We start from the raw sequence: 15,661 nt of genomic DNA, 5'->3' as shown, positions 1-15,661 counted from the left end.
GCAAAGATTGCGGATCTCTCGAGGCATCTAGATAGATTTGTGTAGTGCTGGGGAGGAGCCGGTGGTCGTGGAACATGTAGGTACCAATGACATAAGGAAGGATAGGCGAGACGTCCTGGAGGCCAAATTTAGGCTGCTAGGAAAGAGATTGAAATCCAGGACCTCTATGGTGGCATTCTCAGAAATGCTTCCAGTTCCACATGCAGGGCCAAGTACGCAGGCAGAGCTTCAGAGTCTCAATGCGTGGATGAGACAATGGTGTAGAGAGGAGGGGTTTAGATTTATTAGGAACTGGGGAAACTTTTGGGATGTGGGGAGCCTATACAGGAAGGATGGGCTCCACCTAAACCAAAGTGGAACCAGACTGCTGGCACTTAACATTAAAAAGGTTGCAGAGCAGTTTTTAAACTAAGAGATGGGAGAAAGCCGATGGCTGCAGAGGAGCAGGTGGATGGGACGGAGACTTCTCTTGGAGGAGAGTCTAGTGATAGAGATTTTATAGTTTTAGTCAGGAAGAGAGGCTGGAAGAGGATAAAGTAGGGGCCAGATCAGAGGAGAAGCATTCACACACGAAAGAATCTGACACATCAGAAAAGGGCAGACAAATAAACAGTGATAAGTGGTTGTACACAAATGCTAGAAGTCTAAATAATAAGATGGGTGAATTAGAGTGCCTCGTGTTAAAACAGGATATTGACATAATAGGCATTACAGAAACCTGGTGGAGTGAGGACAATCAGTGGGACACAATCATTCCAGGGTACAAAATATGTCGGAAGGACAGAGCAGGTCATACTCGGGGGTGGGGGGAGAAGGGGGGGAATGGCACTGTATGTTAAAGAAAATGTAGGCTCAAATGATGTAAAAATCTTAAATGAAACTGCATGTTCCATAGACTCTCTATGGATAGTAATTCCATGCTCTAATAAGAATACAACAATAGGGATCTATTATCGACCACCTGTCAAAGACCGTGATAGTGAGGATGAAATGCTATCAAAATAAAGAACTCCATAATAGTGGGGGATTTCAATTATCCCCATATTGACATGTCACCTCAGGACAAAATGCAGAGACAAAATTTGTTGATACTTTAAATGACTGCTTCTTGGAGCAGCTGGTACAAGAACCCGCAAGGGGAGAAGCAACTCTCGATTTAATCCTAAGTGGAGCGCAGGAGCTGGTCCAAGAGGTAACTATAACAGGACGGCTTGGAAATAGTGACCATAATATAAGAACATTTAAAATTCCTGTGGTGGGCAGAACACCTCAACAGCTCAACACTGTGGCATTTAATTTCAGAAAGGGGAACTATGCAAAAATGAGGGGTTAGTTAAACAGAAATTCAAAGGTACAATGACTAGAGTGAAATCCCTGCAAGCTGCATGGACACTTTTCAAAAACACAATGTTAGAGGCCCAACTTCAATGTATACCCCAAATTAAAAAACACAGCAAAAGAACTAAAAAAGAGCCACTGTGGCGTGGCTTAACCATGTAAAAGAAACAGTGAGAGATAAAAAGGCATCTTTTTAAAAAAGTGAAAGTCAAATCCTAGTGAGGTATATAGAAGGGAGCATAAGCACTGCCAAATTAAGTGTAAAAATGTAATAAGAAAAGCCAAAAAGGAGTTTGAGGAACAGCTAGCCAAAAATTCAGAAGGTAACCACAAAATGTTTTTTAAGTAAATCGAAAGCAGGAAGCCTGCTAAACAACCAGTGGGGCCCCTGAACGATCGAGATACAAAAGGAATGCTTAAAGACGATAAAGTCATTGCAGAGAAACTAAATGCATTCTTTGCTTCAGTCTTCATGGCTGAGGATGTTAGGGAGATTCCCAAACCTTTTGTGGGTGACAAATCTGAGGAACTGGCACATATTGAAGTGTCACTAGAAGAAGTTTTGGAACTAATTGATAAACTTAACTGTAACAAATCATCGGAACCAGATGGTATTTACCCAAGAGTTCTGAAAGAACTCAAATGTGAAATTGAGGAACTATTAGCTATGGTTTGTAACCTGTCCTTTAAATCAGCTTCTGTACCCAATGACTGGAAGATGCTAATGTAACACCAATATTTAAAAAGGGCTCTAGAGGCGATGCTGGCAATTACAGACCAGGAAGTCCAACGTCTGTACCACGCAAATTAGTTGAAACAATAGTAAAGAATAAAATTGTTAGGCACATAGAAGAACAAAAATTGTTGGTCAAAAGTCAACATGGTTTCTGTAAAGGGAAATCATGTCTTACTAATCTATTAGAGTTCTTTGAAGGTGTCAACAAACATGTGGACAATGGGGATCCAGTGGACACTGTCCAGAAAGCCTTTGACAAGGTCCCTCACCAAAGTCTCTTACATAAATTAAGCTGTCATGGGATAAGAGGGAAGATCTTTTCATGGATTGAGAACTAGTTAAAGACAGGGAAAAAAGGGTAGTAATAAATGGTAAATTTTCAGAATGGAGAGGAGTAACTAGTGGTGTTCCCCAAGGGTCAGTCCTAGGATCAATCCTATTCAACTTATTCATAAATAATCTGGAGAAAGGGGTAAACAGTGATATGGCAAAATTTGCAGATTTTGCAAATACTAAACTGCTCAAGATAGTTAAGACCAAACCAGACTGTGAAGAACTTCAAAAAGATCTCACAAAACTAAGTGAATGGGCAACAAAATGGCCTATGAAATTTAATGTGGATAAATATAAAGTAATGCACATTGGAAAAAATAACCCCAACTATACGTACAATATGATGGTGGGGAAATTTAGCTACAACTAATCAGGAAAAAGATCTTGGAGTCATTGTGGATAGTTCTCTGAAGACATCCACGCAGTGTGCAGCAGAGGTCAAAAAAGCAAACAGGATGTTAGGAATTATTTAAAAAGGGATAGACAATAATACAGAGAATATCTTATTGCCCTTATATAAATCAATGCAAACAACTAATTTAGACCCCTTCATTTTATATGTATATTTGGGATTATGTTTTCCAATGGGCTGCAGTATGTGCTATCCTGACATTTAGTACTGCTGAGATCCTGCATTCAGTAATATCCCTGCCCTTCCTGTTCCCTTTCTCCACTGAACCCCACCAGCCCATGCTTACTGTTCCCAGCTTCCCCAGGACTCTCTCTCTGTCACTGGACCTGTCTGTCAGCAAGAAGCAGTGCCAGGGAGACTTGCCCTCTCTCTGGAGACTTCGATTTCTGGAAAAACAACAAGGAGTCTGGTGGCACCTTAAAGACTAACAGATTTATTTTGGCATAAGCTTTCATGGGTAAAAACCTCACTTCTTCAGATGCAGAGAGTGAAAGTTACAGATGCAGGCATTATATACTGACACATGGAGTGCAGGGACTTTCTTCGCAAGTGGAGAAACAGTGTTGACAGGGCCAATTCAATCAGGGTGGATGTAGTCCACTCCCAATAATAGATGAGGAGGTGTCAATTCCAGGAGAGGAAAAGCTGCTTCTGTAATGAGCCAGCCAGTCCCTATTCAAGGCCAGATTAATGGTGTTAAATTTGATTTCTGGGACGTGGATTTAGTTTCTTGGTGTTTTAGAGCCTCTTTGAAATTTAATGTCACAGACACTCACCACAGTGCAATCTGGACTGTTGAACCAGCTGTGTCCCCTCAGTTCCCCAGGCTGGGGTGCCTTTTACACTGCTTTACTGTGAGAGCAGCCACTCCTGGGCAGTTAACACACAGTCTTCAGCATGTAACTCGCTCTCAGCTACACAGTTTTGAGTGCTGATAGTCAGCGACTCACGAATTGCAGTACACCACAGGAGAACTGCAGAAAATTCTCTGGTCCCAGACTTTCCACCAGAAATGTGCATCTTGCCCTGTCCAGAACACTACTGAACAACGCAAGCTCATATGAAGTCTATTATTTCATCAGTGCAAAATGACATGCTCCAGCCTTGTTATTCCAAATGGAGTTTCCAATACACTTTAATCCAAACATACTGGTTAGAGAAAACAATAAAACAAAATTATTAACTACTGGGGGAAAAAAAAGATTTTAAGTGACTACAAATAAGGAGGCATAAAATTCTGAATTGTTTACAAAAGAAATGCAAGATAAAACACAAACTAATGTTTAACGTGAGAAGCTAAAACAGATTTAAAACAAATGTTTCTCTCCCCATATGCTGAGACAGGCTGGCTTTCCTTTCACCCAGGACTCCCCCTAACCTGCCCCTGCTGCCCAAGTTCAGTTCTTCAGGAGTTGTCATGAGCAGAGGGAAAGGGGAGAGAGTCTCAAGCATTTTCCTCACCTCTTTTTATAATTCAATCCTTTGTACTAGAAACAACTTCAGTTCTCAGCTGAGTAATGGTGACAGACTGTCTGTTGTAGATATGAGCTTCAACTGGTCCCTGTGGTGGAATGTAAATGTCTTCTTCACACCTTCCCCCTGCTGGAAAATGGCTTTTTGACCAGGTGTTTGCCTTGCTGTCTCTGAGGAACTTAGGGTTAGGGTTGCAACTTTTTCAGTAATATCATACCGTAAAATCTCATAACTTTACATACACTGTTGCTACACATTTTAACAGGAGGATATTCAGTAAATAATGTCTTTTTCAAATGATAAATGAAGGGGAGGGGATAGAGCTCCCTTTTGTAACACCCAGCCAGCCAGTTTGCTGTAAAATCCCTGTTGGTGTGAGTTCTCTGCTTGCTTTACCTGTAAAGGATTAACAAGCCCACAGGTAAAAGAAAAGGAGTGGGCACCTGACCAAAAGAGCCAATGGAAAGGCTAAACTTTTTTAAATGGGAAAGTAACTTTCCCTTTGTCTGTCCTTCTCCTTAGAAGGAGACATGGAGTAGCAATGCTGTGCATGGCTTGAACCAGGTATGAAAATTCATCTTCCCTACCTAGAATAAATTATTTGAATAGGGAATGTTTAGACAGACAAATCAGGTTTATTTTTTATTTTGGCTTTTGGATCTCCTCTGTGCTATCCTAGATGCTTTTGTTTGCTTGTAAGCTTTAAGCTGAACCTCCAAGAAAGCTATTTGGGGTGCTTACAAAAGTTAATTTTCTTTTAAGAGATAGCAAAAGCCTAAGTTCCAGATATATTCCTTTCCTTTTTAATTTTAATAAAATTTACCTCTTTTAAGAATGGGATTGGATTTTTGGTGTCCTAAGAGGTTTTTGCATGTTGTTTGATTATCTGGTAGCCTCAGCTAATTTCCTTTGTTTTCTTTCTCCCCTCTTTTCTGGAGGGGAGATGAAAGGGCTTGAGGGTGCCCCAAAGGGGTTTTTTGCATTTGGGTCGTGGAAACATTTACCAAGCCAAGGTCAGAGAAAAGCTGAAACCTTGGAGGTTTACTACAAGCCTAGAGTGGCACAAATTAATTTTAGAATCCTTGCAGGCCCCCACTTTCTGCACTTAGAGTGATAGAGTGGGGATTTAGCCCTGACACATACTATGTACAAAATTGATCATTATTTTGTAGAAGAGTGAACATAGGGGTACAGACTTGCACAGTGTTCATGTGTTTTCCCAACATATATGTGGGTATTTCAATCCCTCACAATCAAGGTGTTTGGCATCTTCAAAGACCAGGGGAGTCTGTCCTGGGAATTCACTGGTTTATTAAGTGATTCTGTATGGAATTGAGAGACACTTTATATTATTATTATTTTATTATGAATACCAATATGATAAAATTGCAATGAATTCTGCTAGTGTGACAATGCGGATCTGGCAGAACCCAACTGAGAATGCCAACTCAGGACAAATTGCTCAAACAGGGCAGTTACAGCCCAAGGCTGGGTTTTTTCCACCTCTAAGGCAAACCAAACCAGCCAGACTAAGAGGACTTCGGTCTCACCCCACTGGCTAACCGCCAGTCTCACAAGCAATCTCTTTAGACACTCCAGTTTCCTAGTATTACCACCAGTGCCACTCGTTATGGGGACAGATGGTTATGAAAACCAATACCCCAGTAAAAGAAAAAGGTTCTCCTGATCCCAAAGGACCGAGCCCCAGACCCAGGTCAATATACAAATCAGATCTTACCCACAAATCACGCTGTTGCCAATCCTTTAGAATCTAAAATCTAAAGGTTTATTCATAAAAGGAAAAAGATAGAGACGAGAGTTAGAATTGGTTAAATGGAATCAATTACATACAGTAATGGCAAAGTTCTTGGTTCAGGCTTGCAACAGCAATAGAATAAACTGCAGATTCAAATCAAGTCTCTAGAATACATCCCCCGCTGGGATGGATCCTCAGTCCTTTGTTCAAAGATTCAGTGTGTAGCAAAGTTCCTCCAGGGGTATGAAGCAGGGTTGAAGACCAGATGGAGATGAGGCATCAGCCTTATATAGTCTTTTCCAGGTGTAAGAACACCTCTTTGTTCTTACTGTGGAAAATTACAGCAAAATGGAGTCTGGAGTCACATGGGCAAGTTCCTACATACTTTGCTGAGTCTCAAGGCATATTTGTCTTCTCTCAATGGGTCCATTGTATAGCTGATGGTCCTTAATGGGCCATCAAGCAGGCTAGGCAGAGCTCATCTCAGCTTGTCTGGGATGTTACCCAGAAGCATAGCATAAGTTTGCCATACAGACAGTATAGAGCCAATACTCATAACTTCAACTACAAAACTGATACACACATATAGACAGCATAATCATAACCAGTAAACCATAACCTTGTCCTAGACACCCCATTTGACCCCCTTTATACCAGATTTGGGTGCCACTACAGGACCTTGGTTGCAACAATGATCTATATGGTCCCAGATTATATCAATAACGTCAGAGCTAGATGTGCCATGTAAGGTGTCAATGAAAATATTATGATTTTCCAAGTATGATAATTTTGTTTCTATCTTTGTATCACCTTTGTATTGTGAGTTATAGATATGTAGGGTATATCTGTATTTCCAGACTTGTGCAGTGTTTTTGGGTGACATCCCCAGACATATTGGCATCAGCGCTGCCTAGCCTGTTCGATGGCCCATCCAGGGTCATCAGCTGTACAATGAGCCCCTGGAAAGAACTAAGAGGATACACCTATTGAGTCAGCAAGACATGCAGGGGTATGCCTGTGTACTGAGAACTCCAAGGCTTTTCCATGCCATGTGCTGTGAAGCTTGTGTTTGGGACAAAGGAAGTAGAAGCCATACTGCAAAAGGAATATAAAGGGCAGTTGCATCATCTCCATTTTGTCTTCAATCCCTCTTCCTACCTCTGGATCAACTTCTCTACAAACTGAAGCCTTGAACAAAGAACTAAATAATGTGGATGTGTTTCAGACAGGCTTTCAAGCCAGGAACTTATCAATGCTGCTAAGAACCAGATATATAGATTTCTGAATGTATCTAACTGCTTTCCCATTGAACAACTCCCTCCTTTCTTTCTTTCTTTCTTTCTTTCTTTCTTTCTTTCTTTCTTTCTTTCTTTCTTTCTTTCTTTCTTTCTTTCTTTCTTTCTTTCTTTCTTTCTTTCTTTCTTTCTTTCTTTCTTTCTTTCTTTCTTTCTTTCTTTTATAATAAACCTTTAGTTGAGATGCTTGCTTGCTTTCTGTCTTATAAACCTTTAGTTTAGATTCTAAAGGATTGGCTGGCATCATAGGTTTGGCTCTTACCCAAAATACTATAGTGACCAGGTAATGTGGCTGACTCTGAGGTCAGAAGAACAGTTTGTTTATATGAGCAGAGTTTTTAAATAACCTCTCACTGTACTGGACCTAGGTGCTGATTGGGAGTCAGAGAAGTGCAATGCAATAAAGGGGGCTGTGATTTCTTTTTTCAGTTTCTCGATAACCAGCGTGGGGGATCAGAAGCACAGTTTGTGAGTGGTCGGTGAATTTAACTTCAGTGTTAACCACCAGTTTGGGGAGCATCTGCTCTGCCTTTTTCAGCCTACCCTGATCTTGGCATTTTCAGTGAGGACTGCCCCAGGCACACCAGGTCACACTAAGTACTGAAGTTAAATTAATAGTGTTTTTTATGACACAGTCGTATGAAATCAACTGAACTCCTTTGTTTTCTTTCATCTGAGCAGGGTTTCTAGTTTCCAAATCTGATGTGATCTCCCAGCTGGAACAAGGGGAAGAGCCCTGGGTCCCAGACCTCCAGGATTCAGAGGAAAGAGAGATCCTGAGAGCTCCCTGCACAGATGAGGAAACATTAAACCAACTCAGAATCTGTAAGTGCCTGAAAGAAACATCTGGGATGTCCTACAAAGCCTTTGGGACTTCTCTCAGTTCATTATTGTCCCTAGCGGGATTGTATCCTCAGGGTAAATATAGCTCATGGCTTCCTGTAGATCCTAGCAGACACCAGGTAGTAGCTTCCTCCCTTCCCCCTGTGAAGTTGGATGGGATGTGAAAGCCAAAATGATCCCCTCATCTCTCCTATTTAGGGGAAGAATTTGGAAGAGTTCATTTCCTGTTTTTATTTGACCTCTCTCCAGCACTTGTTTTGGTTTGGCCTTCCCCTTTCCATCCCTGTTTGAGGTTTCTGTCTCTATCACAGCAGGTGATGCAATGGTATGTGAGAAAGAGGAGCAGAATTCTCAGCAGGAAAACGTTGAGCAAGTGGATAAACACAGAGCATTATCACAAAGATCAAAAAGAAATGTGTCCAGGAGTTATGAGAAGGAAAAATCCTGTGAGATTCAGCACAGACCAGAAAGAGAGCAAGGACACCACTCAGGGGAGAAAGTGGGTAAATTTATTTCCTGTTGGGGAACTCAGGAGAGTGTCAAGGAAACCACAACACAGCAGGAAATCCTCATGGGAAAGAGGAAAAATACATGCAGTGAGTGTGGAAAATGCTTCACTAAAAGATCAGCCCTTTCTGTACATCAGAGAATCCACACAGGGGAGAGGCCCTACGAATGCCGTGAGTGTGGCAAAAACTTCACTAGCAACTCCGACCTTTCTAAACATCAGAGAATCCACACAGGGGAGAGGCCCTATGAATGCCGTGAGTGTGGGAAAAACTTCATTAGCAGCTCAGTCCTTTCTAAACATCAGAGAATCCACACAGGAGAGAGGCCCTATGAATGCAGTGAGTGTGGGAAAAACTTCACTAGCAACTCTGACCTTTCTAAACATCAGAGAATCCACACAGGGGAGAGGCCCTATGAATGCCGTGAGTGTGGGAAAAACTTCACTGACAGATCAGTCCTTTTTCGCCATCAGAGAATCCACACAGGGGAGAGGCCCTATGAATGCAGTGAGTGTGGGAAAAACTTCATTAGCAGCTCAGCCCTTTCTGCACATCAGAGAATCCACACAGGGGAGAGGCCCTATGAATGCAGTGAGTGTGGGAAAAGCTTCACTCAGAGCTCAGCCCTTTCTAAACATCAGAGAATCCACACAGGGGAGAGGCCCTATGAATGCCCTGAGTGTGGGAAAAGCTTCACTCACAGCTCTCACCTTACTGCGCATCAGAGAATCCACACAGGAGAGAGGCCCTATGAATGCAGTGAGTGTGGGAAAACCTTCATTACCAGCTCAGCCCTTTCTGCACATCAGGGAATCCACACAAGCGAGAGGCCCTATGTATGCAATGAGTGTGGGAAAACCTTCACTCAAAGATCAGGCCTTTTTCAGCATTGGAGAATCCACACTGGGGAGAGGCCCTACAAATGCCATGAGTGTGGGAAAAGTTTCATTAGGAGCTCAGGCCTTTCTAAACATCAGAGAATCCACACAGGGGAGAGGCCTGAGGAACCACCTGATCAGCATCTTGTACAGCAGACAGGAGAAGATCAAGAATGAGCTCTCAAAACTGGAGACTCTCATACAAAACCAACCTTCCACACAAACTTCCACATGGCTGGACTTGACAAAAATGAGACAAGCCGTTTACAATACACACTTCATTTCTCTACAGAGGAAAAAGTAAGACAGTAAACTATCTAAACTCCTACCTCCCACAGGGGGCTAGAACAATGGCACCCTCAACTCACCTAACAATATTATTAGTCCATCCAACCACACACTTAGCCCGTCAGAAGAGTCTGTCCTATCTCGGGGACTCTTTCTGTCCCACCATCCCCACAAACATGATACAGTTTTGCAGTGAACTGGAAGCCTACTTTCGTCGTCTCTTGACTCAAGGAATATTTTCAATGCACCACTGAACAGAGCACTAGCCCACAGGAACCCTCCTACCAACACTACAAGAACAAGAACTCTGCGTGGATTCCTACTGACGGTCGAAATGACAGACTGGACCTCTACATAGAGTGCTTCCGCAGATGTGCACAGGCTGAAATTTGAACAAACAACATCGCTTGCCCCAGAACCTCAGCCATACAGAATGCAATGCCATCCACAGCCTCAGAAACAACTCTGACATTATAATCAAGGGGGCTGACAAAGGAGGTGCTGTAGTCATAATGAACAGGTCGGATTATGAGCAGGAGGCTGCGAGGCAACTCTCCAAGACCACATTCTACAGGCCACTATCCTCTGATCCCACTGAGGAATACTAAAAAACTACACCATCTGCTCAAGAAACTCCCGGCTACAGTATGGGAACAAATCTACACGGGGACATCCCCAGAGCCCCAACCAGGGCTATTCTATCTGCTATCCAAGATCCATAAACCTGGAAACCTTGGACGTTCCATCATCTCAGGCATTGGCACTCTTACAGCAGCATTATCTGGCTATTTGGACTCTCTCCTCAGACCCTACGCTATCAGGACTCCCAGCTATCTTCGAGACACCACCGACTTCCGAGGAAACTACAATGCATTGCTGTTCTTCCTGAAAACACCATCCGGGCCACCATGGATGTAGAAGCGCTTTACACCAATATTCCACGTGAGGATGGACTACAAGCTGTCAGGAACAGTATCCCTGATGAGGCCAAAGCATGCCTGGTGGCTGAGCTTTGTGACTTTGTCCTCACCCACAACCATTTCAGATTTGGGGACAACTTATACCTTCAAGTCAGTGGCATTGCTATGGGTACCCGCATGGCCCCACAGTCTGCCAACATTTTTATGGCTGACTTAGAACAACGCTTCCTCAGCTCTTATCCCCTAGTGCCCCTCCCCTACTTGCGCTACATTGATGACATTTTCATCATATGGACCCACGGAAAGGAAGCCCTTGAAGAATTCCACCTCGATTTCAACAATTTCCACCCCACCATCAACCTTCAGCTTGGACCAGTCCACACAAGAGAGACACTTCCTGGACACTACAGTGCAAATAAGTGATGGTCACATAAACACCACCCTATACCAGAAACCTACTGACCGCTATACTTAGCTACATGCCTCCAGTTTCCATCCAGGGCACATCCATTGTCTACAGCCAAGCCTAAGATACAACCGAATTTGCTCCAACCCCTCAGACAGAGACAAACACCTACAAGATCTTTATCAAGCATTCGTAAAACTACAATATCCACCTGGGGAAGTGAGGAAACAGATTGACAGAGCAAGATAGGTACCCAGAAATCACCTACTACAGGACAGGCCCAACAAGGACAATAACAGAACACCACTGGCCATCACATACAGCCCCCAGCTAAAACCTCTTCCACGCATTATCAACGATCTACAACCTATCCTGGAAAATGATCCCTCACTCTGGCCTTGGCTACACTGGCGCTGTACAGCGCTGCAACTTGCTGCGCTCAGGGGTGTGAAAAAACACCCCCCTGAGCGCAGCGAGTGCAGCACTGTAAAGCTCCAGTGTAATCAGCGCCTGCAGCGCTGCAAGCTACTCCCCTCGGAGCTGTGAATCCTCAAGTGTAGCCAAGGCCTCTCACCGATCTTGGGAGGCAGGCCAGTCCTTGCTTACAGACAGGTTTTTTGTGGGGGAGGGATAGCTCAGTGGTTTGAGCATTGGCCTGCTAAACCCAGGGTTGTGAGTTCAATCCTTGAGAGGGCCACTTAGGGATCTGGGGCAAAAATCAGTACTTGGTCCTGCTAGTGAAGGCAGGGGGCTGGACTCAATGACCTTTCAGGGGTCCCTTCCAGTTCTAGGAGATTGGCTATCTCCATATATTATTATTATTATTATTATTATTAATAATTTTTATTATTATATACCTCACTATCACTACTGATATGTTGTGTGTTTGGTGAAGTATTCTACACCAGAGAAGTGTAAAATTACTCCAAATAAGGTCAAAGATTTGACAAGAACTCAGGTAGAAATTGCAGGTACTGGTGGTTGATTTTCATCCCAGAGATGGAAGCTATGGTGACCTGTGGCCCAGGTAAAGTATTTTTAGAACACTGTTCCCTAGTTAAGTGGCATTGATCACACTCCTAAAGGATGCCATGATTAAATTGGGAACAACTGTCTTTACCATTTTGATCCAAAATTTCATGAAGCACAGAGAGAATCATAGAAGATTAGGGTTAGAAGAGACCTCAGGAGGTCATCTAGTCCAACCCCCTGCTCAAAGCAGGACCAACACCAACTAAATCATCCCAACCAGGGCTTTGTCAAGCTGGGCCTTAAAAACCTCTGAGGATGGAGATTCCACCACCTTCCTAGGGAACCCATTCCAGTGCGTCACCACCCTCTTAGTGAAAAAGTTTTTCCTAATATCCAACCTAGATCTCCCCACCTTGCAACTTTAGACTATTGCCCGTTGTTCTGTCATCTGCCACCACTGAGAACAACTGAGCTCCAACCTCTCTGGAACCCCCCCCCCCTTCAGGCAGTTGAGGGCTGCTATCAAATCCCCCCTCACTCTTCTCTTCTGCAGACTAAACAAGCCCTGTTCCTTCAACCTCTCCTCCTCAGTCATGTGCCAGCTCCCTAATCATTTTTGTTGCCCTCCTTTCTCTAATGGGGGGCCTAAAACTGGATGCAATACTCCAGATGTGGCTTCACTAGTGCCGAATAAATGTGAATAATAATTTCCCTCGATCTGCTAGCAATGCTCCTACTAATGCAGCCCAATATGCTCTTAGCCTTCTTGGGAACAAGGGCACACTGCTGACTCATATCCAGCTTCTCATCCACTATAATCCCCAGGTCCTTTTCTGAAGAACTGCTGCTTAGCCAGTCGGTCCCCATCCTGTAGCAGTGCATGGGGTTCTTCCTTCCTAAGTGCAGGACTCTGCACTTGTCCTTGTTGAACCTCATCAGATTTCTTTTGGCCCAATCCACTAATGTGTCTAGCTCACTCTGGACCCTATGCCTACCCTTCTGCGTATCTGCCTCTCACCCCAGCTTAGTGTCATCTGTGAACTTGCTGAGGGTGCAATCTATCCCATCATCCAATTCATTAATAAATATGTTGAACAAAAGTGGCCCCAGGACTGACTCCTTGGGCACTCCGCTTAATACTGGCTGCCAACTAGACATTGAGCTGTTAATCGCTACGTGTTAAGCCTGACAATCTAGCCAGCTTTCTATCCACCTTATAGTCCATTCATCCAATCTGTACTTTAACTTGCTGACAAGAATACTGTGGGAGACCATATCCGAAGCTTTGCTAAACTCAAGATATATCACATCCACTGCTTTCCCCATATCCCCAGAGCCAGTTATCTCATCATAGTAGGCAATGAGTGTTGGTCAGGCATGACTTGCCCTTGATGAATCCATGTTGACTGTTCCTGATCACCTTCCTCTCCTTCAAGTGCTTCAAAATGGTTTCCTTGAGGACCTGCTTCATGATTTTTCCGGGGACTGAGGTGAGGCTGACCGGTCTGTAGTTCCCTGGGTTCTCCTTCCCTTTTTTAAAGATGGGCATTATATTTGCCTTTTTCCAGTCATCCTGCACCTCCTCTGATTGCCATAAGTTTTCAAAGATAATGGCCAATGGCTCTTCAATCACCTCAGCCAATTCCCTCAGCATCCTCAGGTGCATTAGATCTGGACCCATGGACTTCGGCATGTCCAGCTTTTCTAAATATTCTTTAACCTGTTCTTTCACTGCTGAGGGCTGCTCACCTCCTCCCCATACTGTGTTGCCCAGGACAGCAGTGTGGGAGCTGACTTTGGCCTGGTCTACACTATGAGTTTAATTCGAATTTAGCAGCGTTAAATTGAATTAACTCTGCACCCATCCACACAACGAAGCCATTTTTTTAAAATAAAGGGCTCTTAAAATCGATTTCTGTACTCCTTCCCGACAAGCAGAGTAACGCCGAAATCGATATTGCCATTTTGAATTAGGGTTAGTGTGGACGCAATTCAATGGTATTGACCTCCGGGAGCTATCCCACAGTGCACCATTGTGACCGCTCTGGACAGCAATCTGAATTCAGATGCACTAGCCAGGTAGACAGGAAAAGCCCCGCGAATATTTGAATTTTATTTCCTGTTTGCCCAGCGTGGAGAGCACAGGTGACCACAGAGAGCTCATCAGCACAGATAACCATGGAGGCTGATAATCGAAAAAGTGCACCAGCATGGACCGTATGGGAGGTACTGGATCTGATGGCTATATGCGGAGAGGATTCAGTGCTAGCAGTACTTCGTTCGAAAAGACGAAATGCCAACACTTTTGAAAAATTCTCCAAGGGCATAATGGAGAGAGGCCACAATAGGGACTCGGATGAGTGCTGCGTTAAAGTAAAGGAGCTCAGAGAAGCCTATCAAAAAACAAAGGAGGCAAGCTGTCGCTCCGGGTCTGAGCCGCGGACATGCCGCTTCTACACCAAGCTGCATGCAATTCCTGGGGAGGTTGCCACCACTACCCCACCTCTGCCCGTGGATTCCGAGGTGGGGGTAATCTCATCAGCCACACCTGAGGATTCTGCGGACGGGGAAGAGGAGGACAAGCTTGTGGAGCGGACACAGCACTCCATTCTCCCCAACAGCCAGGATCTTTTTCTCAGCCTGACTGAAGTACCCTCCTAAGCCAGTATCCAAGACCATGACCCCATGGAAGAGACCTCAGGTGAGTTTACCTTTTAAAATATAAAACATGGTTTAAAAGCAAGCTTTTTTTTAATGATTACTTTTCCCTGAGGACTTGGGATGCATTTGCGGCCAGTACAGCTACTGGAAAAGTCTGTTAACGGGTCTGGGGATGGAGCAGAAATCCTCCAGGGACATCTCCATGAAGCTCTCCTGGAGGTACTCCAAAAGCCTTTCCACAAGGTTTCTGGGCAGTGCAGCCTTATTCCGTCCTCCATGGTAGGACACTTGACCACGCCATGCTAGTAGCAAGTAATCTGGTGTCATTGCATGACAAAGCCTGGCAGCGTATGGTTCAGGTGTTTGCTGGCATTCAAGCAACATCCGTTCTTTATCTCGCTGTGTAATCCTCAGGAGAGTGATATCGCTCATGGTAACCTGGTTGAAATACGGGAATTTAATTAAGGGGACAGAGGTGGCCATTCCTACTGGGCTGTTTGCCTGTGGCTGAAAAGAAATCCTTCCCTGCAGTTAGCCAAGCATGGGGGTGGGGGTGGAAAATGGCCCTGAGCTTTTCACTTTTGGCTAGCAGGGATCTTCCCTGATACCAGCGACTCGGTGGGGGGAGGGGTAAAGCTATCATCCAGAGAATTGGACGGCGGGGGGGTTAGTTTGTTTTCTGCTACTGAAGGTTAACAGGAAAACCACAGCAGTCAACTGGCTTTGCTTGGTATGTGGGAAAGGAGGGCGCAGAAGCTGAAAGACAATGGCTTACCATGGCCGCATGCAAGCTGAATTCTGTTGCCCGGACCTGCGTCTGTGATCTCTAGCAGCAAAGCCA

At 44.2% G+C, this 15,661-nt stretch overlaps 1 protein-coding gene across 18 annotated transcripts in view; it reads left to right on the top strand.

Annotated features, from left to right (window-relative positions):
• LOC122172788 (zinc finger protein OZF-like) overlaps positions 1 to 15,661 on the top strand; it is a 54,951-nt gene that overhangs the window by 7,931 nt on the left and 31,359 nt on the right. For 8 of the 18 annotated variants that reach the window (XM_065569762.1, XM_065569771.1, XM_065569770.1 and 5 more), the window contains 2 exons: positions 8,025 to 8,168; positions 8,498 to 12,648. In XM_065569762.1, coding sequence (XP_065425834.1) covers positions 8,025 to 8,168; positions 8,498 to 9,750 — 1,397 coding nt within the window. In that variant the 3' untranslated portion in view covers positions 9,751 to 12,648. Of the gene's footprint in view, positions 1 to 4,814; positions 4,857 to 8,024; positions 8,169 to 8,497; positions 12,649 to 14,290; positions 14,861 to 15,661 lie in introns of those variants that run through there. The other 10 variants (XR_010593150.1, XR_010593151.1, XM_065569774.1 and 7 more) reach the window with 5 other exon arrangements.

Source organism: Chrysemys picta, chromosome 16 (assembly GCF_011386835.1).
Source record: "Chrysemys picta bellii isolate R12L10 chromosome 16, ASM1138683v2, whole genome shotgun sequence".
NCBI lineage: Eukaryota > Metazoa > Chordata > Testudines > Emydidae > Chrysemys > Chrysemys picta.
Note: the sequence above shows the minus strand (reverse complement) of the source record. Positions and strands in the feature narration are given on the sequence as shown.